At 46.9% G+C, this 25,751-nt stretch overlaps 1 protein-coding gene across 7 annotated transcripts in view; it reads right to left on the bottom strand.

Moving 5' to 3' along the window:
* Window positions 1-25,751, bottom strand: part of LOC121598918 (beta-1-syntrophin) — a 100,312-nt gene that overhangs the window by 44,812 nt on the left and 29,749 nt on the right. For all 7 annotated transcript variants that reach the window (XM_041926286.1, XM_041926287.1, XM_041926291.1 and 4 more), the window contains exons 3-5: window positions 13,026-13,628; window positions 5,886-6,306; window positions 5,011-5,245 (exon numbers count right to left, since the gene is read on the bottom strand). In XM_041926286.1, coding sequence (XP_041782220.1) covers window positions 5,011-5,245; window positions 5,886-6,306; window positions 13,026-13,240 — 871 coding nt within the window. In that variant the 5' untranslated portion in view covers window positions 13,241-13,628. The remainder of the gene's footprint in view (window positions 1-5,010; window positions 5,246-5,885; window positions 6,307-13,025; window positions 13,629-25,751) is intronic.

The raw sequence follows: 25,751 nt of genomic DNA, 5'->3' as shown, positions 1-25,751 counted from the left end.
TTGCTGTGCTCTCAGCGTCCTCTTCTCCCCATAAAGCTCGACCCCATAAAATGCACTGTTTTATTGTAAGGTAATAAAATCACGGCACGGCACTTCGACCATCTTCATTGGCCTGGTGAGGTGGATGGAAGGAGCAAAAGGGGTTGAGAAAGTCACAAAAGATATCTTTCGGGGCTTAGCGAAACTTTGCCGGTGCTTGGCGCAAGTTCGTCTAGTGGCACACCTGCTAACCGTTAGTAGAGGTCGATTGCTAAACATTTACGCAAATGGTCACCTTAACCTTACCGTTGAACCTCGCAGGTGTTGATGCGATTGCCACCGGACGTACGGACATCACGGTGCGCCGTGATAGAGGTTGCTGTGCGGTTGTATCATAACGCTGTGATGGCTAATGGTATCTGCTAACTACAAGAGCGGCGTGTCCTGTGAATTGAATGTTCTGGACACGAAAAAACAAAAAACCTTCCCAAAAAACTGTTGGTTCTCTTACCATTCAGATCTTTTCTCGTTCTCGTAGGTCGTTTCTTAAGAACATGAACGGCTACCCTTGACTCATCTGCCCAAGGTAGGAGGAGCTCAAATAATCTGGTAGAAAAGAAAAACACATGCCTTTTTATTGTACAACCGACTGGCGAGGAAAAAATGCGTCCCCTTTATGCCACAGGAAACACCATTCGAAACTTCGAGCAGCTTCCACATACACACACACGAAACACACCACGAGGTGTCCCTAGAGTGCGACTGTATCATTTAGGGTCCATTTGTGTGGTCCATTTTGTAGCTTCAGCTCTTTGTGTGTGCGAATGGGAACAACATCAACGCAAAGAAAAAAGAACGAGCGGGTGGTACCGTTCGCCACTTAGCACTTGAAACCATTTCCGATTCCTCCATTCCTTTCTCTGGCATCTTACCTTCCACTCCCTCCGGTCGTTTTATTCTGTCTGACTAAGAGCCTTTGGAGAAGGTTTTCCCAATGATTTTCCCGAAATCCCGTTACCCCACACATACCACACACACACACACACACACGCAGCAGCAGCAGCAGCAGGAGGAGGGATTGATTCAATTTGGTCACCTGCGTCGTCCCCTCTCCTGCGTTCGCACGCTCGAAACAGGAAGGATAACAACTTCCGGGTTTCGGCGTTGTGCGTCCCTAAAGAGGCATTCCGACACTCAGCAACACTCATTTGATTCGATGCTCGGAGCCGGAAGGAGCCGACCGTGTTTAGGAGGGCCATTCGGTGCAAAACTACTGCCGTCCGCTATCATTACTTTTTTACACTCTTTTGCCCCGCCGGCCGGAAGCACACTCTTGCTCGGTCTCATTCGTTAGTGGATTTTATTTGTTTATTTAACCTAGAAACGGGCTGCCCGGTCGTATGTATGCGTATTTTTATCCACACAAACAGCCGCCACTACACAGAATCCATTACGCTTCGGGAATTGTGCCACCGAACGCAGCGCGGCTACGCAACCAAAGGGATAAAAGGATAACCACATTTGCTGCCACGACGCGCTTTCTTTTTTGTTTTGCGTTTGCCTTTGTCTTCTCACCACACCTCGCTAAGTGAAACATCAGCTCGATCTAGAAATCGTTTGCGCTTTTCCGCCCACTCCTTTGCTGGACGATTGAACGGTATCGGAGTGGATGCGCAAGTGAGCGCCACGTTGCAATCGAACCAATGTCAGTGGGTCAGGGTACTTTAAAAGCATCCCTCTTGGGTGATTGTTTGCCAAGGGAACAGCCCCCGTTTTGAGGATGTCGCCCGCTACTGACACTTTGTCACACTGTGGACGCACACACACACATACTGGTGCAACCCTTTCGCTTGGGCGGGAAAGAAAGTAGCTCGTTAGGAAGCAATTATCGGATTAGCTTAATTAACCTCCCACATGTTGACCTTTTTTGCCGTCATTTTCCCTCTCGTCTATTTGCCACCCGCGACCGGAACAGATAATGGTAGGCAATGATGCGCGCGCGTATGTGTGACTACAGCATGAATGTTCCAAGGTGGATCCTTCGTCGCATCCGGTCATCCACCATTAGCAATCCATTCGGGTGTAATCAATTTGCGTTTGCACCCAGAAGCAGCTGATTCCTGTGGTAGCAAATGTGGAGGGAAAGTGTTCCGGGAAGAGACACTCAGGAATAAGTGTTTGATGGGATAAAAGATGATAGAGCCAATAGAGAGCGGCAATGGTTGAAGGCTAATGATTAAAAACCGCAGTTTTTTTTGCTGGATTGCACGCATCCGTGGATGCAGCGATTGGGAACAAGTGCAGTGTCATCGATTTTTCTTGTCATGATGAATAATTTCTCTTGAAAATCTATGAAAACTAAAAAGGAAAATGAGCATGAGCAGTTAATTTTAAAGTTTAAAATAAAGCACAAAATAATGGGTTTGGTTTTTTCGGTTTCTTTCTCCTTGGTCCTGAACCTGAACCTTCAGCCCAGTTTGTTGCTGGACGTAGAAAAATGTTAGCGTGATTAAATTCGCGTTACCATTGCATTTCTTTAGTTCTGCTACTCTTTTGGGCATTTTTTTACGTTTCAATTTAGCTTCTCGGTCCCCCTCTACACAGCTTACAACCTTCTCGAGAAGCACCCAAGGCATTCCTTGCAAGCAGGAGAAGCAGGGTTTGTGGTTAATTCTAGACCTGCAAATTTATTACGGTCACCATAATATTCGCCTCCAGCGCCGCACCAGACTGGAGTGGGAAAATGAGAACATTTGGTCACGTCTGTGGCTAACTGTTGAACTCCTTAAGAAATGCGCCGGCACGAGGTGTCACCATATTCTAAAGCAATATTTCCATTCCCCCCGAAAAGCTGGGACAGGCCGTTCGCCTTTCACGACCTCCCGTAAGGTCGCTAGGTGCCACGGTCTCTGGTACCGAAGGAAAGTGCCCCAAAACCGCAAATTAATGTTTCAATTCTGTCGACATTTTAATTTCGCCCCCGACGTGACGAGTGCCTGCCGTGACAGTGCGTGTGACCAGCGATGTGGTTTTTCGGAAATGTAATCTTCTTCACGAAAGACCGGAGGTGTGGTGGAGGTTCTGGTGTGTATGTTACGGTGGTGGTTTAATCTGGTGGTATTGTAAATTGCTTTCCGACTGTAGCACTGATTACGTGGATATGATGTTGGACAAAAAAGGTTGACTTTGTGAGAGAAATATTAATGACTTTGCTTGATGCAGAAATTTGGAGGATCGAATGTGTGTGTGTGAATGGTAAAACGTTAATTAAAGAATATACTGTAAAAAACGTTAAAATATCCCCAATATTATGAATGGTAAATAATATGAAAAAAATTTCCTTCAAATAAAAACGCATATGCTCAGCTGAACCACCATGCGCCTCCATCGCTCCGGGAGCTAAACCGATTTCTCTTAATGTTTTCGCCTTCTTCACTCATCTAATGAGTTGCCACAGCACGCACCAAAAGCAAGCAACGTTATAATCTACCGTGATGGTATTTATTGCACGCAGAAGCGTCCGCTACAATGCTTTAGCGGGGAAAAAGGCACGATCCGACCAACGATGTTTCCATCGTTGAATGGAACAAACATGAAGGGTAGAAGAAAAAAAAACAGAACGCAAATACAAATACAGCCTGTCACTAGCAATAAAAATGGCTCTCCGTGCTTGGCAAGCTACCGAGTGAAAAGAGTCGCTGCAGGAGGAAAATGTATCGAAGCAAATAAAATATGAAGTGAAGGCAGCACCGGTCGCTCAACTGTTGGCCTCTGTTTTTGCTCGGATTGGAACAGAGCCGAGTAAAAACAAACAAAGCCAAATGCATCCTTAATCAGCGGGCTAGCGCTGTTGACGGGCAAAACGTTTGCCGTGTGCCGCCTTGTGCAGCTTATCCTCTCGATATTTTCCTTCTCGGAGATATTGAATTGTTTTGTTTTCATCTCAAGTGTGTTCTCCTGATGCTCTCACGTACTTTTTAGAACCAATCTAGAAGAACAAATAGACAGCAGCAGAAAAAAAAAGATCGACCTGCCAAGCAATGCGCTTGTTTCGCGCAAAAGTGCACACTCTCATTACCTATTCCGGTTGTGTTGCCGCACGGTCGCTCTTATAAATCATGAACCCAATTTCAATGCCACTCATCCTGCCAATGTGTTTTCACGTACCGCACGCGCATTCGAGGAAGATGCGTGCCATTGCTATTCGATTTTTTCCGTGTTGTCTTTCTGCTTCGTGTCGCTTTGTAAGACAGGTTTTTTAACAAACGCGCCATGCATACACACACACACACGCGCGTTGTTACATGAAGGCATATTTCCAATTCCCATTCTGTCATATACAGCTCGGCTACGCTGTGCGGTTGGTGGTCTCGGTTTGCGCTGTGCTGCCCGCCCGGCTCGACAAGACAAAGGAGCAGCCAGTACATGACGTTTGAATTATGCAATCCGTGTGTCTGTTTGGTAGGAGTTTCTACTCTTATTACGTACCACACATTTATGCCACCCGGATATGAAGCGACAGGAAGTGCGTGCGTACACACACAATCGAGCCAACGGAATGGAGTGTTGTTTTGTTCGCATTCTGAAGCGCTTACGAACGTGCAAAAACGCGCTAGCGGCGAAAGCCCCTAAATGTAGGCAATATGCTTTACAACTTCTTTTCGCAATTTTCAACTGGTACATTGTGAATATTTTCATTGTTGTTTCGAAAGCAGTCGTGCTCAAATACAAATAACTTACTTTAAAGGCTTTTCTAGCGGAGAAACACTGAGTTTTCGTTGATTGAAAAGAGTCTAAAATGTTCAATGGGGTTTGACCTAAGCGGCTTACGAAGCTGCTCCCAACACCGAGGGCTGCTGCCCTGTCAAAACAAATACGCCCACCAGCCCGTGTTGTGCAATCACTTTGAACGGGTCGTATCCTGAACGGTGACATTTCAACATCCGGCCAACCTCCCGGGTGGTGCCACATCCGGATTGAGGATGTGAAAGAAAATACGACAAATCAAGCCTTACAATCGATTCTTCTTACCTTCGAGATCGACCACCCGGCCGGCCCGTTTAAGCGCCCGTACCGCCTCCTCGTGCGTCGCGTCCCGCAGATCCTCCCCATTGACGGACAGGATGGCGTCACCGACGTACAGGCCTTTCGCGTTGTCTGCCGCCATGCCGCGGAATATTTTCGAAATGAGTATCGGCATCCGGTTTTCGCGCCCGCCCTTGATCGAGATGCCGAGTCCGTTGTTGTCCGATTTGATAACGCGAACCTGGGTTTGGGGATAAGTAGAACAGTTATTGAATTAGTGTCCACTGTTTGATGTGTTTGCAATAATATTTCAACCTATTCGGTGAATTGGTTGTCCCTAGAAGCTTCAATCGATTAAAACATTAATTAATGGCTCAACGTGTTATGTGTCAATTTCCAAGATGCTATAGCGTAAACAATTTGTAATAAATAACGTGCGAGCTATTCAACAAGTCCCTACAAAAGTTCAACCTACACAGCGAAGATACAACTGTAATCACCTTTCCCCGAACTACTCCCATCTACAGACGGCGTGTGCAACTAATGTCAAAATTGTGTACACACTCTCTGAAATTGCAACGAGTCCCTCGCGGTTGTGAAATTCCAAATCCATCCATCGCTCTCGCCCACATGGGTCCATCACTTTTGCCCAGAAAACATTGGCCGAAATATTTACGTACTCTTTGCCGCGCATCGTCTGCACCCCCGGAGCACACGAAGCTAACCCACACAGCGGCCTGACGGTATGTGGCCTGACAATTGGCCAAATTGACATCGAGCGAACTCCGGGGCTTCCAGAGCGCGACCCACAAACAAACTGCCTCCTATGCTTGCCCCACGTCCCTCCATCTAACCCTCTCCAAAGCTACGGTTCTACTCACATGTCGCTTCTGGTTCGCCACCGAGTCGGGCACGTCACAGATCTCGGCGATGCCGTTGTCGATGCTGTTGTTGTTGCTGTTGTGGTTGTTGTTGGCGCCCGGTCCGTTGCTGTGGGTGTTGCCGTTAGTGCCGTTCGTGCTGCTCGCATTGCTGGTGCCGGTGCCGTTGCTATTACCGCCCCCGCTGCCACTGTTGTTGTTGAGGAAATTATCGCCATTTAAGCCGCCACTGCCCGGGCCCGGCACCCCCGTCCCCGGTGCGACCCCGTTCGGTAGACTGACGCTGCCGTTCGATGTCAGCGGCGTGGATGCGTTCAGGCCGGTGCTCAGGTTTTCCGACGAGTGGATCGATGGCCCGGAAGCGCCCGCCGACGACGGTTGGGAGGAGTTGTTCGAGCCATTGTTACCACTGTGGTTGCTCCTGGTGAAACAGAACGGGAGAGATAGAGAGAGAGAGAGAGAGAGAGAGAGAGAGAGAGAGAGAGAGGGAAAGAGATTTGTGAGTACGCACAATGAGTGAGTGTAAGGAGAGGTGCCATAAGCTGTTTCGATTTGTTTGAATCCGGGAATGCGGGAGGGAAAAAAGGCATTGCCAGAGAGCAGACGGGGCAGGAAATCGACCGGCAACGAATATCTTCCTGATAGTTTGTACCTATTCGCTGCAACTATTCGGAACAATAATCGGAAGCGGTCGAATCTACGCGGCAGACATTGAGATCGGTCGCGCATTGTTGTGGTTGAAATCGGGTTTCTTTTCAGGTTCATCGTGCAACGATTGTCATGAGCGAGAAGAATAATCAATCAATTTTCGATAGGTTATGAACAGCGCCGTTATGTGATAAATTGAAACAGCAATCTCATTGTCTGTACCGTACCGATACTGGATGGAAAGCAGTATTGGTGATCAAATATGTATCAATTTGGTTTCGCCATCGGCAGTCGCTGTGCAAACGGGGCACAAATGGTATTCACCGACCGCAGCGGAATTGCATCACAACGTCTTCAAGCGGCAGATAGTTTTCATCAATTACTAGGAAAACTTTCCCGCACTTACGGAGGGAAAAGGCTACCATTGGAAGGGTTTAAACACCGGGGGAAAGGGGAGTGTGAGTGAAAACATTTGCTGGCAGTGTTTGTACAACTGAACTGCATTTAGCTGGAATGCTCTTGTTGCTAATGCTTCCATCCGGTGCACCTCTTACGAAGTTGTGTCGAACAACGAGGAGGTGGGATCCAATTATTTTCATTTCAGGGAAAGTTTGCACGAACCATTTTCTTCTTCCTTCGCACTGGAGCAGCTCTAAGCACCAAACGTCCTTGTAGTTGAAAGATTCTTCGTGCCAAGTAATGATTATTTCATATGTTTCGTGTGTTGAGCTGTTTTGCTTTTGTTTAGAAAATGAAGTAAGATTACATCATTGCGCAAAACATCGATGTTTCATTTTGAGTTAATTATTCAATTGCATCAGCAAACCTAACGATATATTTGTGACGAAGAAGGAGATACGTATCGCCGCTAGTGAGCGTACCTAAAAGCCTTTTAATGTTCAGCACTGTCGTCTGCTTACTGGATACAGCCTTACCTATTTAATATTCAATACTCTCCACAACGATCGGAAAGCTTCGCAGCAAAACCACTTCAAGAAACTCTGCTTAGCGGAAAATCCCCGAAAAGAAAATGGTTTCCCTAATTTATCCCCAATTTCGTACATCGCACCGCCACCGGTAGATGAGGCGTGAACTTCCCCATGGTCGAATGTTCCTAGTAACGCTGTTGATAGAACCACCGCCACCCAACGCTCTTCCCTCTGGACGATCCACCATCGGTCGACAAACTTTCTCGGGCCAAGAGCCCGCAGAGTATGTGATAATTTCGCCCAAGAAAGTGGCGCTAAGGGCAGGATCGGCTGCAGCAGCTGAGGATTAATGGGACACGACTTGGGTGTTTAAGAAAGGTTTCCTCTGGATCGAACTTGTGTGGGATTTCCGTTGATGAGGTGGAAAAGGTTTTGTTCGCAAATTTTCGCCACCGTCATCATCACCGTCACCTCTTGGCCGACGAGAGCTGTACGAGGGGGGGATTCTGGGTAAATGTGGGCTATATTCCTCAAAGTAGATCAAACAAAATTTCAACATAATAAATCGATGATTACATTTATTTTCCATTCAAATTGAAAGAATTGAATTAAAGGATTTAGTTTGTCGCGTGTTTTTTGCAGAAAACAGTGCGACATATTAAATCAATAACCCGAATGGAAGCCCGATTCCGGGGAATGTAATGTAGGCTACAGTGAAGAAATTCAAAATGTTAATGCCTGTATACATTCCTATGTAATCATCGCCTTCCAGGACGGTCAGACCCGGGGAAAAGGAAACCCGAAGGTTCGACTATGGTAAATATGGTACGAAAATTCACATTCCTGTCCCGTCGCTCGTTTTGCTCGCTCGCGCAAAAGAGACACCCGGCTGGCTGGCGTGCACGATTCAATTAATTTGCCCGCAAAACGTGTTGCTCTGGGCGGAAAATTGATTAGTGACGGTAATTATTTATTAATCTTCCCTTCCCATTGCGCGCCCGTTAGCGTGGCCCATTGCGAGTGCTATTTTCACGGCATGTTTCATGATGACTATGGCTCAATTAGTGCTGCTAGCTGCTAAAACACACACACACTCGTGGCTGTAACAGTGTGTGAGTGTGCATGTTGGGCTATCCAGGGAAGAGGGAAAATTATGCGTGATTAGCGATGGGAGGCACATACGCGTCCGGACGCATGTGTGCTGGCGAACACATCGCCATTCCGCCTCAGTCCTGTTTTGCGCATCAAGATTGGGCGCGCGAGATGCCACGTGCTGCACGAGACATTTCTTCGCAGGCTCGCGAGTAGCGTGGGTTCGGGGGAGGAACTAATGCTCTGGACAACTTCCGCCGCTCGTCGCAAACTTGATTAACATCTATATTTATCCACGACGGTTCCGTTGGGTGCGCCCAATGCTCCCCGGAGGGTTCTACTTCGGGTGTAATGAAATGGCATGGACAGTGGGTCGGTAGGAAATGAGCCACGGAAAATGTGCGAACGGATGTCGAAGGCGCGTGGGCAGCGGAAAAAAAGAACCAGAAGCCACGCCGGACAAAGCACATCCTTGTGGCTTCGCTCAAATGAAAACGTGACTAGGTTGTAGTGGATTATAGGTAAATAATCTTCTACCTGATCGTTCCCACATATGTCACAAACTTGTTTTTGCATTCATCTGTTCTCTCTCTCTCTCTCTCTCTCTCTCTCTCTCTCTCTCTCTCTCTCTCTTTCTCCTGAATCAAATTAAGAGCGTGTGTCCGAACTCGATGAAGTGTGACTTTGGTCGTCGGAAAAACGTGGTCGGAATTCTGTTCGACATTCATTTGCTGCGTGTGGTTTACCCATCTGGAAGCGTTGCTTCTATCTTGCTGGTTGCTGGATGTCGGTTTTGCGAAAAGGTGATGATATAATCCCCCCCTGAGCATCGATAATGGTGGTCGAATGAATCGCCACAGGTTAGTTAATTCCTCGATGAATATTCACTTGCACTCGTTTATTAATGGGGCACGATTATCATTGATGTGCACTGCTTGAATTGATTTCAGCTCTTTCGCGATCAGTAGTCGGTAGCTGATTGATAAAACCCGTTTCACGGTTGCATAAAATAAGTATTAAAATCAATTTTTATTAAATATAATATTACGGTTGTGTCCAACACTCCCATCCACTACACTACACCTCCCCGGCGCCTATCGCTGCAGAAAACAAATGCATGCAGCCTTATCGCACGCAACCCAAACGGTGATAAATTTTACGCCAAATTTCAAACCGCTCTCACACATTTTATTAGCCATTAGTTTCAATTACCTTCACCGTCTCGTTCCCGTGGCGAAAGTTTCGTGGCGTGGCCCGGTGGGCCGGAGGGGCTGCTGCAAATTGGCCTGCATCCTTTATTTGCTGTTCGGGCAGATCCGGTTGGCCCCGGAGAACCGTTCGATTCATTAAAACGAACCACCAGTCATCCCACACCGGTTTGAAGTACCCATTTTCTTTTGCGGGGAGCCATTTATCGCCACCCACCCCTTCCCATTTTGTCCCTCGGCTTTGGTATCAAAATCGACAACAAAAGACGTACGGCGCCGCTATCGTCGAGTCGTTTGAAGCCCGGAAATGTCATCCATACATTAGCTTCCGAGGCCTCTCGTGAGCTGAAGCTGTGGTTTTCGTAAATGGCTACCATAATTGCTTACCGCATGCGCACGAAACCGAACGGAGCAGCAATGGTGACGGACCGTTTTAACGGCGTATCCGTTGGCCGATACCTTTTTCCTATTAGAAGAAGTAAATGGAGTCGGCAAATCGGGTGGGACGGACGATACAAAAAAAAAACAAGCTTAGAAATTGGCCGAATTGGTGTGTGTACGGCCCACCATCCGAGTGCTTTAATATATTCGAACAATTTAGCGTGCCACCCGTCGTAGACACCCATCCAAGTAGCCTGCGTCTGCTTCGTGGACGCGCGTTTTCTTCGGCAACGACGGGATGTGGTTTATTGGGTCATTTCGGGAAGGAAACACCTGGCAACGATGCTTTAACGGTGGGTTTATAGAGCACTGCTATAATGCGTTGTGCCGGTATGTGTTTGTGTCGGTAAATGAAAACCTGATGGGAACCTGTTTACCTTGATGGGCTGGAAGCTTGGAATGGAGCCGAAATATCAATTTAAAGCACTTGGAAGGTGAAATTACCTCATAAAAAGTGCGTTGGTTACGTTTAATGAAGCTTGCCGAGTTCCTTCCTTCCGTGAAAGTGTCTATACTATTCATGTTCTTTACCAAAAAAAAGCTATCTTGGCTGGCTTCAAGTTCGTCCGGTGTAACAATGTCAAACCGGAGCATATTTCCCTCGGTATTGTCAGCTGATTTGGTCGTTACTGCCTGTCTGATGTGCGCATCCCACAAGTTTGGTATGTAGCTTTCAATCTGAGCTTTTCGTTTCATCTCTAGCATGGGGAAAACAAAATGGAGCATCAATAAACCGATTGCGTTTCCGATTCGTTCCCCCGAAAACCACAATTCATGATGCAAATCGACCAGGAAACATGGACCACCCGCAAAAAAGAAGGTGGGCCTTCCTGCATAAACACACGGCATACACTCAAACCCTTTGACAGAATGTGTGTGTATGTGTGTGTGTGTGTTTGTGGGTGAGTGGAGCAAGAAACCGTCTCCGAATTCGATTGCACAACACAACACAGACCGCAATCTACGCAATCGCATGTGGTACAAGCTTCTGACCAAACTTCAAAACCAACAGTCTCCACAAAAGCTTTTTTCTCCCACACACACACACACACTTGCTGTTGAAAAACCGCACTCGATCTTTCGGATCGGAAAATCAAAACACTGTCCCACCGGTCGTAGTGCACCGGCATTGCTGCTCGTGGATGTGTCCTTTACGGTCGTCTGATGGCCACCAGAAACGGAACATGCGGCAGACAGAATCCGTTCATCCACGGCCAGCGTCCGTTGGCCGTCGACAGTGGCTGGGATCAACACTCCGGGAGCCAGTGGTTCGGCCGGGAGTGTCTGGTGAAGCATTAATTAAACCTGGCTCGTTTCGCAACGAGCGACGGCCGCCAGCCAGCCCGGTATCACACGTTCGTGTAGTGCTTCAATTTTTATTCCACCTAGCTTGCCCCGGACAAACACGCTCAATTTTTGGTTTCCATCAGCTCGATTGAGAACAACGTTCCTCCGGCTGGCCGGGGATGTTTGTTTCAACGCGTGTGGCGAGACACTTGGGCACGGCGCTAGAGACGAACCGGTAGGACGGATTTTTGTCCATCTCGCCAGTGTATTGCGCTCTCGTTTGTGTTCCCGGTCTGTGGACTACCTAATTTCACCATTTCCGGCCACTTTACCTATCCAAACATCAGCAGCTCCCCACGTGTGTGCCTTTTTTCAGGTAAATGGAAATTGTATCGTCACTAACCGATTGCTGATTGCTAACCGGAAAAAAAAATCAAGTGTACATAACAAAAAAGGTTTAAAATCAATTACAAATCACGCACGGGGAAATAACCATTCAAAATACGCTTTCTATTCTACTACGGTTACCAACGACGACTGAAGCTCATTGAGCAGTTGCAGGACGCTATAAAGTACATATTTTAATCATCAATATCATTACAAATTGATGATCGTTGCTATTCCGTATTCGCAGATCTCGCGGATAAACCCAATCAACCAAACAGCTTTCCTCTCTACCGCTGGATCGCACCCGCTCGATTGCATTTGCATGCATTGCATTTTTATCTGTACATCAAATTTAATTGACCATACGTCGACATTATTTCACTTGACCCGATCGCTCCTAGCGGGTGTACGGAAGAGGATAATGCACCGCCCGCCCGACTGCGGAGCGTCGAAACAGGATGTGGCTGGCCACATTAATAAATTCGATATCAATCAGTCAATCATGAACCGCGCGATTGAAGCGAAAGGGAAACACACCCCTTCGCCGGGCAGCGTCTGTGGCGCATGGTGGTTGTGATGGAGGTAGTGTGGTGGTGATGGTGGTGTGCGTATTAAACACGTACACATCGCAGCTGGTGCCAAAGCCGTCCTTTGCAGCACTGCAGCGCCCAATGGTGGAAGTGTGTTTGAATTGGTTAAGTAATGTTTGCGTGCAAAAATACAACGACAAACAGTCGCGTTTGTCCGCTTTCCACAGTGAGGGCAGGAAGCATAATGAGCAGATTGGTGTAATTATTTGTTGACCATTATAAAAATCGATAACATGCGCTCAACCTGCGCTGCAGATGGTACGCGGATGGTACGAATTTAATACTGCCAAAGCATCTACAAACGATGATGATTTTCCCTTTTTAACGAAGGGATATCAAATGAAAGAACAATTAAATAAATTTATTTAATGAGTATGACCGCTTTTCCAAATGTGCAATGAATTATGCTTATAATAGAAGTGATATCATGTGCTTCCCAGTCCGAATCGGAATCCTGCTCCAATCGAAAATGTTAATTAAGCACAAATTTGATGATGAAAACGAGCGGGGATGAACACTTGAAAGGAAAAGGCTTGGCTTTCGTTCCTTTGTACCTACCCTAACGTGCCGTTCAGTGTGGTGGAGTGATCGATCGGTTCGCAGGCTTCGTCCAGGCTGACGGAAATGTACTCCGTTTCCAGGCTGACCGACACCCGGTACCAGGCGCCCCGTACCCGCGTCTCCAGGATGCCGCTCCGGACGCCCGGGCCGCCCGCCACCACGATCGAGGCGGATCCCGGGCTGTTTCGACTGATGGTACCCGATTCCACCATGGTGCGAGGCTTTCAAAATTGCTTCCACTTGGAACCGGCTTGGGCCGACCCCACCCTCTTACTGCCGCACCCCTCTCTTTGGGAAGAAAACGGTGACCGATGCGGGATTAAATCGGCCTCTATGTTTTTTTTTTTTGTTTCTCCAGTTGGGCTCCCGATGGCTCTCAAATCACTTTTCTCGATAATTTCTCGCTTTGAAGTGCAGGGTATAGGGTGGATATTGGGATTTTTTTTCGCACTTTCTCTCACACCAGTTCTTGTATCGGGTGTTAGTATCGTGTTTCGCCTGCTGCTAACGATACCCCAATGCGGGCAGTCTCCGATAGGTCATGATGAAATTTTCGAACAGGAGCTCGCTTAGTATCCCGATCCTATGTTGTTGCTGCGGCTGTTGAAGAAAGGGAAAAGCAGAAAGGAGGAAAATTATTTTCGGGTAAAAACCTTTGTACTAGCTTCGTGGAAAAGTATGTATTTTGTTTCTTCTTTCTGGTTTAAATATTCCCGTACATTAATTGTAAAAATAAACATGCTTAACGCATTAGTTCGTCTCGCATATTCTACAATTTAGCGTTAAAATGAGGAAATAAGTGTCTCGAGAGGGCTTTTCCTGTGCTGCTTCATAAGCCTTCTTTAACAAACCTCGTCTCTCTCCAACCTGTCTGTCAAGAGCCCTCTCAGAAAATGCTTACTAAAATTGGAATGCAGAATGTCCTAACAGAGATGATGTCTTTTAAATATTATCCAAAGGTCACCGTTGCTAAGCTCGAAGCTCATCATAATTTCCCACCGGCTGGCACTGAGGCACGCTGTCCCATTGAGGAAATAAGGGGGAAAAACAACACCGTTGAGTAAACATTTTCCCTTCAAACGCACCATGGTTCATCGTCGCGGAAGAAAAGTGGAAGAAAAAGTACAAAGCGAATAATTCCGGGGATGACACTTGAGCCGGCTTTTCCTGAAGTGTGTTCCGTTGCTGCCCAAAACTCGTCAGCAGCAGCGGGCTGAGAAGGACTGATGTTGTTTTTTTTTCTTTATTTCCTTCTTCTTCTTCTGTTACTTCCCAGCTGTTCTGTTACCTTTCACTTTGTGCACAAACTTTCCCCCTCATAAGCACTCGACAGCAGCAAGGCTCACAGCTTTTCTCAAACCTTTGGTTCATTCTCGGCAGGGTGCGAATGATGGCGCATTTCTTAAAATGAATCACGAAACGAAAGTGCGCACCATTGCTGAACGGCTTTTGGGGTTTCGGCAAAAGCTTTCTTCCGCCGATATGACGTTTTCGGCGCGCGTGCGAAAGTTTTTTCAAAAAAAAAAAAAAATAAAAATGGAGGAAACTTTTGTGGTTGGTCGCGGGATTATCCGTTCGTCTCGGTGAAGCAAAAAAAAAACGCCCCGGCCAAGACAGTAATGTGAAATTATGATAATTGAAACTTTTCCCAAACCGAGCACAAACCAACTGAGCGGCAAACTAAAAGGATAAAGCGGTTGGGGGTAGTAAACCGTTCCGCTGGAAGGTTTTGTTCTTGAATAAATTCAACATAAACTATGGCGGAACAAAGCCTCTCCCTCGATCCCGGGGAACGCGCTTAGCACGGTCTATGTCAAGGACACACGCCGGTGCGCAGAATAATCATGCACAAATACGCAATTTTGTGCTGCACAGGCGGGCAGCACACCTGCAGGAAAACTTTGCTCGTTGTGTGTCTGTGTGTGTTCTGTGGACGGCGAAACCTTTTGACTTTCTGCTCAGTTGTTTTATGCGCCTCACCTTGCCGGTTGAATCGTCCAGTTCGGGGCGGATTTTAGTCGGGGAGTTGCGCGGGAAATGGGTTGGCTTGTTGCCTTTCTTCTTGTGAATCCACGTCAAGTGGGACTGCTTCTTGTGGATTTCATCTTTAAAGCATCGCACAAGCGAGCACTCTATACAGAGGAATGGCTTGTACCACGCAGCAAGCTTAAGAGTTTTGGTCTTTGGGAAACTTGTTTGCTCGGGAAAAAGCACGGAAAAAAAGCTCATCTCCCGCTTTTTTAAACGCGAGGAATATTAAACAGCTCGATGGAATACATTCAGCCTTTGTGCGATGAAGTAAAGGCTCACTTGAATCGCTTTGAAATGTATCAAGTATTCTTGCCTTTGGACTAGACAGATACTGAATTGTCTTTACTACTCCCTTTGCCGAAGATGGAAAGGTTGGATTATCTATTTTATTATCATTAATGATGCTCATTGTAGCTGAATAGCTTTGAGAAGGGATGTAACATATTTCCATAAGAAAAGCATTACGTACTGCTTACGTCCAGGTGCGGGAGTGATTAATGTGTACGAATGTGGCGGAAAAATCCAACTCTCCCAAAACTAGACCTCTATTTGTCCTCAATAAGCTGCCACCTTTCCTGACCAAACTAAGAGGCGGAAAATTCCAACCGTACCGATGGAGAACCTGATACAAAAATTGATTACCGATTTCTGCCCGTCCTAACCAGACACACTCACTTTCTACGGCGTGTGCCGCATTCCGGCATGAGGGGTTGTGTCGGTCAGTCATTCATTTCGGAAATTTGTGGCAATTGTCGTGCAGGTTGTGAAGCATTTCGCTATTTGTACGATTTTCGGACCATTTTTTGTTGGATTACCAATTCCTACTCCCTTTCCACAGTGAGATGAGTACGACGAGATGGTCGAACAACTTGTACATGGACGATGGACAGTATGTTTGTTCAGGACTAGGCAAGCTTACTATAGAATTAGAGCGAGTGGGTTTTTGAGGTTTGGTCAACGGTCCCGTGTGCGCCCTGATTTGGGTACAGCATTTTTCGTGCTCTTCCGGAGACGTCCCATAAACGGGCAGGCAACTTTTTCGCAAGAGTTCATTGAAGAGCGATCATTGTCCGACGGGGAAGCAAGCGCTGGCATGCCAGCAAAGCTCCCACACAAACAACGCATGTACGGGAAAGCCTAGTGGCAGTACCTAGATAGAAGGGAAGTATCGGCGCTGACCATCGAAAATGGGGTGCAGGTCGGTTTATTGGGAAAATTTTCAACAAACTTTCTACCGCTAGCGGTCCCAAACCGGATGTCAACCCGGGTACATATGAACAGGAACGCTTCCTCGCAATAGAACGAGTGATGTGAGTGGGCGAAGCACATCGGGGATAGCGGATACAACACAAATGGAAACTATTTGCCTTCGTACTAACGAAATCATGGCTGCCAATCGGGGCAGTTCGCTTCATTGAAGCAGACCCGATGAGGGTCGAGGTGGTTTTGTTTGTTTCAAACGACAGAATATGTCGCTCAACGTTTTTTGTGTTACTTTGAATTTTGGGCAAGAGGATATTTCGTTTGTGAGGATGGCTTACGGTTCGGTTGACTTTTGTGTGATGTTATCTCATTTGTTGATGCTGGAACTGCTATGAGGATAATAGTTGGGTAAGCTTTTTGATTGTAATTAATGTCCAGATGAGTTAGGAAAGTGATCAATTCAAATGGCTAAAATGCATCATTTTCTAGCCATAAGTAATGAGATGAGTGCAGAAAATTTACTTCAAAATGGCTTAAACTGTTTTTCATAACTTGAATGCTTCGGTGCGGTTCTGAAATAGTTGCTCAATGTACTAAAGTGTATTCAATGTCCGCTTTCCAATGTTTTGAGTGGATATTTTGACGCTCAGCTCTCACCTGAGTGGGCAGTATTAGCTTTCTCCTACCGTTACCGTCTGGATTAAGATAAGAGTTTTCGACGGAATGTACTAGAATTAGCTTCTGTTGCGAGTGAAGGTAACCGCCATCTTCCTGCTTCTCTTTTTCCGTTTGCATGTTTTCATATACACAGATGACATCGCCGGTACGGTCTCGAAACGACGGAAGGAAATCTACCAAACCCACCACCCGATTAGCCGATATGCTTCGTGTTGGGTACGAAAATGGAAATCGCTCGTCGTGGCAATTTTGTGTGTCGCTGGTGCTTTACTGTCTTGAATCCTTCATACGGTGGCAGCGGCTTCAATCGGTGACTAACTGCGTACTGCTACGTGCTGCAGCCAACCGCTTTTATGTGGTATTCACACAGCGCACACAGCGCACACGTGGCGCGGCAGATTCTTTTCCGCCACAATTCCAAGAGCGCACGAGCCACCGAGAGACGCCCACCCGGTGATCCTTACCAGGGCTGATGCTTCATATGAATAACTTTCTGATCAAAGCTAGCAGACATCCAAGGTTCGGCATTTATTTTCTTCTGTTTGTTACAACCCCCCCCAACCCCCCCCCCTCCCCCCAGTTATTGTGACAACGCATAAGAGGATAAAAAAGGATTATTTTGACTGTGTGGGCCTGTTTTAGAATCGACGTATTTAGCGTATTAAACGCAACACAGGAGCTAATTATGGTGTGTCTAGATTTAGATATTTGAATGCTATTAAATTATTTCACACAAAAGTAAACGCAGTAAGGATGATCCCTGAACAACTTTTTCGTTCACAATTGTTAACATTTTGTGAGCCCCACCTTATTCTCCATTTAATTCCTTCTTCCAAGCCACTGTACAGTGCCATACCGTTCCAAAAATCACCACAGAAGTGGACTTTGGAAACTTTTATCCACACTTTCCCAAGGGGGTACCCGCGAGCAGGGCAAACAGTGCTATAAACGATCCCTTTTTCCGCTTAAAAAACATGCAGAAAAATAAAACATGTCCCCGTAACTGCCACCAACAACCAGGAAGTGTCAGGTTAGTGTCGTTAAACTCTGCTTACGCTGCCTACCTGCTGCGGCCGGGCAGGACGCAAACCACAGCCACGCCTTCACACGCGTCGGCGAACCGTGTGCTAGAGGCTGCGGTGAGCGCCCGACTACTACACCAGGAAAACTGTACACAGAGTTCCTTCCGTTTTCGTGGAAACAACAACAAAGCTCCAAGGAGGAGCAAAAATAACTCACCCAAGCGTGTGCGGACCCGCTCGGTGGAAAATGGGGAAAATGTAAAAACGAGTGTGTTTAATTAAACAGGGATTAGATATCGCTTCGGGGTACCACAAGGGGCACTGTTTACGACAGGGAGTTCCTTTGTTTTCCCAAATCGTGCACTTGCATCATTCATTTTTTGTCCCCCGAACGAGTCGGCCCGGAAACACCCGGGTAAGGAAGGTGTTTTTTCTTCGGTGACATCGCTTATGATACGGAAGTTGCTTGCAGTTTGGTGATCAACTTCGACTAACTGCGCTTGAAACGCTGTGCTGTTATATGAAATGTTTAAAACACTGTGAAATGTATATAGCTAACCTCGAACGTTGGTTCCATCACATTAAAATGTGCGATTTAAGCCATGTCCAATTTCAATGGTGGTTCAATTCTAGCGCCACTTTTCTTGCATACCAAAGCTGCCCTTTGCTTGTGCCTTTTGCAGGAGTTTACATTTCCCCGAGGGTAGGCGAATGATAAACGAGGAAGAGACAGTGTCAAATGGAATAAATTACCACTGGAACGCACTTGACGAAAGAAGAGCGAAAGAAACATGAGTCTGGCTTTTCGCCGGTGTAAAGTTGTTCAAGTACAGCCAAGAGAATACACTCCGCCACACAGGGGGTGCCATTATAGTTTTTTATGTTTGTTTTATCTTGCACCGTTCCGCCGTGGAAGGTGATGGCTGTGTTTTTTGTTGTTGCTGAAAATACGCAAAAATGAAGACCATCCGCTCGAAAGCTCCATTTCCATACTGTTATGCAGTGTTGCCTTACACCGGGAAGGACGGCGTCACTTTACCATGCTTTATGCTTCACGTATGCAGGATGTGGTATCGACTCATCGGTGCAAAACGGATGACGGTTGAGCTGAATGACCGTGCCACCGATCGATCCAAGTTGGCACAATGTTTGATTATCATACAGCGTTACAAGGGCTGATAAAATGTTGTACTTTACTCACAAATCACAAATCAGCTCCTAGCTTTGCTATACACTTTGACGTAAAAATTGTTACCATATTTATTATAAATCATGGGCGAACGATTTGCCACGAATGGGCTCCCGAATCCCGAAAGAAAGCGCATAAACTCTTACTAATGCCGTTGATTTATAGAACATTCCACGAGAGTTTCGCTTTATGATGGCTTTTATCCAGCAAAGCACACGGGAATATGCACGCATTAATTACCGTACGGCGAAAGTTTTTACGTGCATATAAAAATATTGCTCAAGTGATTTAAATACCTTGCTTTCGCCCATTCCCCCCATTACGTACGATTTCCAGCGGCCCAACCAAAAAGGCAAAAACTCTTGGCCAACAAAATAAATGGAAATCAACTTTTATAGCCCATCCACACCAGCGCGCTGCCGGTTGAATAAAATATTTGTCACAATATTTCATAGCCCTTTGGAATAGGTGTGATGGGGAGTTGATAGGGATGGGGCTGGTACGGGGTAGTCCCTGAACTTCATCCTTCCCGTGGAAAAATAACACAAGTCCCTAGAGCTGATTTTTCATCCCCAGTAACCATTGATGACCTTTTTCCCAAGATCCCACCTAAGCCCACACTGACCGGAGCGCTAGTTGGCCGGCCGGATTGGGCAGTTGTTTGACTACGTCCCAAGGAACTTGGCCTTTCGGCTAGAATAAACTGCTGCCGTTGTGCCCTAGCGTTCACGATTGCCTTTGGTTTCGCAAAAGGGCATCGATCCTACATCAACGCACACACACACACCGCCCTCAGTCATAGCAAACCGAGACCAATCTCGGTACAAAATTTAATCCTTCGTCGTAAAGCCTCCACGCCGAATGAATTGGGCACTTTGAAGAATATCCCTTTTGTGGACTGCAAACGAAACGGTTGCAAATGCGCGAGGGGGAGGGGCGTAGGCTGTGCCACAAAAGCCCAATACTAAGCTAGGAGTCGAAATTAAATTCGTCTAGATTAGAGTGAAGCTTGCCCGTTTAATCTGCAACTAGCCTGGCGTTATCTTTCACGTCAACGTTTGCACATTGCCGCATAGATTATGTTGTGGGAGAGGGAGAGAGTTTTTTTTTTACTGTCGTAGCCTCCTTCCCCCATCAAACACACGTGCGAACAGGAAACGCTCAACATACGGAAACGGATCCAAACATAAGCTTGCTGCAGTAACCGTATCCGAGTGTGCACGTGATGATCTATGGGCTAAAAGCAACCCTTCCTACCAACACACAAACACACACGTACACTAGTAATGATTAATTTCTACAACAGTTGAGCACAAATATGTACCCCCAGCCAGGCAACCATTCCAAATGTCACTGCGAGATTAGCACGAATAGAGCGGCTTTTCCGTGAAATTTGAGTTTGTACTACACGGGCAAACATCATTCCACAAACACTTACACATACAAACTATCGCCGACCGGAAGGAAGCAGTATGCAAACTTCAAAGCTGGTTAGCTGCGGGCGAATCAATTTCGTTCCTAGATGTGTGCTTGAACAAATCACCTGTGGGCAGATTGCTGTAAAATTAGTGTGTAATTAATTGAAATGTTTGTTCAAAAGTACGCTCTTGAGTAAACACAAAAATGATGATATTAAGGAAATGTGTATCATTGAAAATCTTTTTTTTTATATATTAAAATGAATTTATGTTTTAATTTCAGTAAGACTGCACTGTGCTCCGGTCGTCCTGAACTGTGAAGTAGTATGAATTAGTATTGTGTCGATTTAATTATGCCTCTTCACAGATTACTTTTTGAGCAGCTCTAGGGGCAGAAAACATAACTCCGAACTGAAGCAGTATTGCAGCAAAAATTTCATTACGCTGGATAGCACTGCCAATGAACTGATCCGTACATCGAGTGGGTTCCGAGTACGTGTGTGAGTGAACGAAATCAAACGCTTTCATCGGGTCCCGCAGATAAAAAAACTGTTGAGCATTTTCTCCCTTATGCATTATGCGGTTGAGACGAGCTTAAAAAACGACGCTTCAAAAAATTCTCTTCCGAGGTGAGTGGTTATGACAGTAAAAAAAATCTAAAACAAAGCCTGTGTCATCCAATACACAAAAGCGGCTGGCGATGCTGACGTTGACATTCTTTTGATGTCACGACCACGCGGTCCTACATGTGTGCCGCGGAAGTGCGCAAGAATGCCAGTGTGCCATCGCATGCGTCAACTAGCACGCAACCGAACCCGACCCGGGCAGGTTCTGGTGCAGGAATCTAGATTAATCATAATCCCTAAACGAGCTCAGCATTCCATCCACTGCTCTCCCCGTCCCAACCCGTCCAATCAAAAGCCGGAGGGCCAGCTGGTGTTAAGTGTGAACTCTGTGGATCATATGCCGAATGCAGAAATAGGGAGTGCGAGAAGAAGGAGAGGGTCGGATTTTGCAGTTAAATGTGTTAAAGCTTCTCATCTAAAATTCTGCCCCAGCCTACAGGCGGTGGATGCATCCTGGGTGCAGCACGCATACAAAATTCTGCCGACGTAGCCACCCCAAACCCACCCAAAGAACACTGCCGTGGGTCGGATGGGTGGGTGACGTAAAATTCTGCACCCTTCTGCACCAAACGCTGCAGCATCGCAGGCCCACTGCGGTGTGTGTGTGTGTGTTTTGCATTGGAAGCTTCATAGAGGAAAGTGTGGAAACGGGCAGGATTGTTTCTGCATCGTCGAGTGCTTCGTGCACTTTTGCAAATCGACTTTACGGCTGGGAAGGGATGATACGGGAGGATGCATTACAAACATGCAGCCACCATACACCACAATCGGTGTTACGAGTGGGTAGAGTGGTTTCATGCTGAAATTGATTTTCTGATGGAATATGTTACTTATTATGTTCATTAATGAGTTTTATACCCATCAACACGTGTTTCTTGGCGCTATTGTAAGTCATCTTTGTCACCATTGTTCGGCCCGTCTGAGGGAAAATTCTCCCAAAACCGATTGTGCTGGTGAAATACCTCTCGCTTTTACACCGTCAATTGATTTTCGTAATCGCTACGCTGTCCGCAAGCGGATGCAAACGAGCGCAAAATCAATTCGCCCGCAATCACCGTCACCACCACCAACCGCCGGTGGTTAGTGTCTGTTCCAAGAATGTCCAAGGAATGTCGGTGAGTCCCTACATCCCATCCTATCAGCACGTCAAGACTGATCCGCTTTTCCCACAATTGCTCCATCTCAAATCCTCCCCACGCGCAGCAACAGCCGCACGCACACACACAACCGAAGAGCGCACACGATCGGTTGCGCCGACCCGTGAACAATACCGATGACAGTTGATTTAGCGATTGTTACACGCTCCGGCGGTTTCGAGCCTCAATTAATAATCTCGTTCGGACGTCCCATTGTTGTTGTTGTTGGTGCCACGTGGGATGCTGTGTATATGATGCTGCCCTAGCGGTCAGGAGTAGGGACAGGAGGAGAGGAGAACGGCTGACGGAAGGGGAATGGAGGAAATTACGTAAGTGCAACCGCCAAACGACCCACTCACCCTCACCCGGGTGTGTCATTTTTTCTCTTCCCCTTTCCAACACCTGTATTGTACCCTGTTGTACGCTGTGCTATCCGGTAAATTGTGAGGATGATGGGAAAACGATTGATCGATAAGTTACTGGCACGGCGGTGCAGTGATTTCTATGTTTTGCAAAGTATTAAAGCCTTTTGTGTCATTCAAGCTTTGGAAAGCAATCAAGAAACTATGTCATTTTCGGAAAGACTTCTTAAAATCAAATAAAATATGTTTAAAGACTGCCTCCGATACCATTCTCAAAGAATCTTGTAGTGAAAATGTTCCTCCCATTTGCTCCACCCCTCACACTCCCGTTGCTTCTAGACGTGGGAGAAAAATGCTCTACTATAAATAACGCGTCATCGACTCGACCCTATTCCACCCATCCCTCCATAGAACAACCGTTTCGAACAAGAACGTGCAAGCACTTGTAGCACGAAACCATTTTCTATTTCCCTCACCGTCTCCAGCCACCTCTTTCCCACCCATCGTGGCCATTATATTGTCGCAAGGCACGGTGGGCCGGGAGCAGACGGCAACACAAGCACACGCGGTAGGGGCGCATCATATTTGGCGCGATCTCATTTCTTTCCCGCTGACAGGTAACAAGTAAACCGTCTCGCAACGAAACCGCGAACCCAAACGATAAGACCGGGCCGCGGGAGCGTTTGGAAAGCGCTCGGTTTATCTAGCGCACGCGGAAAACGAATTTCCACCACCAACACCACCGACGTCACCGTGAGGGATGAAAAATCGCACCCAACCGAAGTGACATCGGGTGGAAAATGGATGTTGCTTACCGGCACACCGGCGGCAATGGAACGGAAAAAGTAAACAGATAATTGGGATCATGATGAGGGATTGTTGTGGCGAAACCTTGGCGAATCCTCACCCACTCCAGGAGCTGGGTGAGGGAACGGGGAAGGATAAGGGGAAACCTTCGCGGTACCACAGATCGTTATTTTGATGTTTTCCATTTATTTGCCCCAACAGGCGGTGCGGTGTCTGTGTGGCCCCCTAATAGACGGTGTAAAGTATTGTTAGTCTGCTCGATACAGCATATGAAAAGTGTAGATTCCCCCCAACTAAACGTAGTCTTCCACACTGAAAATTGGTTTCACCACAACAAAGCAAGTCTTCCACTGCACTACAAACAATATTTTATAACTTTATGTATTATAATAATTTATCCACTGCACAGCTATCAATCAAAATGAAGGGCCCGAACGCTAAATAATATTCGACATTTTATCGCCCAATCGTGGTGGGAAACAAAGTTAAACGAATAAAATTTAATATCACTCACGGGAACGGGTCTGGATCCTAGCACAGCCCCAAAACGTTTAACGTTTCGTTCTCCCCCCGCTGGCCTGTTTTTCCTGGCAGCGCCGTACTAATGTTTGCCCTTGTCGCTCCTGGTGACGAGGCTAGCAGCAGCAGCAGCAGCAGCAGCAGCAGCAGCAGCAGCAGCAGCTCCCACAACGACTCAGCTCGGCGACCAAACCGAACAGGCATAACTCATCTGCGTCTCGAGCGCGAGCAACAGAGATAGAGGGAGCGAGTTTTGCACCTCGCGACGAGGTGCAACTTTGAGTGCATTCGTGAATGCACTCCGTGCGCGCAGCTTTTAATGAAGGTGTGCAATATTCATGCTAACGCGATGCCGCCGCCCTGTGCCTGTCTGCCTGCCGTTGGCCACTAAATGACAGGCGTGTTCGGTAGCTGCTGCTGCTGCTGCATAGCTTTCATATGCCGCATTATGTTGCGAGCCAAAGCACACACCTGGTGCGCCGTTGACTGCGACCAAATCCGCAAACCGTGCGCCAGGACGCGCGCACACCCCAACCCAATGTGCTCGCGCGAAATGAGTGGCGTTATGCAAATCTCCGTTCGCGCGAAGCTCTGCTACGCCTTGATTCACATTAGTAAGCATAAATTGCACTCAAGGGGAAATCATTGCAGCCCAGCACGTTGTGTGTTGCAGGGTTATGACGGGCTAGGAATACAGTTATGACGAAACGACTGAGATTGTAACGATTTGTAAATTAAAATTAGAAATACTGTATTGAGATGAGCACACACAAGTGTTTGAAAACGCTCTAGAAATCACCGGCCCACCGTTTAATACGCACTCAAAACACCTAATCGAACCGGGAAAGGGTGAAAGTGGCAACAAACAAACAAGCTTCATTGATTGCAAAGGTCAAGCGGCACCTCTTCAACCAGCCACTTGGGCCCATTCATCAATCGGCGAACACATCAAAACGAGCGTTTTCCGGAAACGCAATCACGCACGCAGCGATTCTAGCGTGCCCGAGCATGGTGCCTTCCCCCCAAAACGGCCAACCTGTGGCACAGTATTGACCATCGCACACACACACATGTACATCCACACGCCATAATGAACGAGCATGAAGAGTTTGCGGCTGGCAGGTAAAAGAGCCCCACGGCCACGGCTGACGTTAATTGATAGTTTTCATAGACAAAACTACAGCTTTGCGCCGCACGCGCGCTAATGTGACTCCATTTTGGTGCTCGTGCACGGTGCCACTGTCATTTATCAATTATTAGTTTTCGATGCTTGCCGACCCCGAGTCGCTACTCGGTGGGAGGCGGGAGGAGGATACAGGCACGCAGAGCACTCACGCGCACTTTCTCCCGGGAACGTACACGCGCGCAGCAAACAATCGCTCGCGTATTCGGGCGGTTCCGACCCCGGTCCCGTTGGTTTCAAACAAATGAGCGATTAAATAGAAACGAGTTAACTAATTCTACAAATAGTGCACGAGCATTGATACATTAGCTTTGCATTACCAGCGGCTGGGATGGCGAGCAAACGGTGGAACAAACCAATTTCATCGATACTTATGAGTCATAAACTATTTCCACGATGTTTGATGGCGTGATTCGCGCTTGATAAACGGATCCAAAAATGTGAAAAATGAAGTGCTCATTCTATTTCGATTCCAACGATCACAACTAAAAGGGGGACATTTTCAAACAGTATCAAATAATAAAATGTTAGTGGTTTAACTTCTTTCTT

The sequence above is a fragment of the Anopheles merus genome, chromosome 3L (genome assembly GCF_017562075.2).
Source record: "Anopheles merus strain MAF chromosome 3L, AmerM5.1, whole genome shotgun sequence".
NCBI classification, from domain to species: Eukaryota; Metazoa; Arthropoda; class Insecta; order Diptera; family Culicidae; genus Anopheles; species Anopheles merus.
The sequence above is the reverse complement of the archived record's forward strand: the minus strand, read 5'-3'. Positions and strand labels throughout refer to the sequence as shown.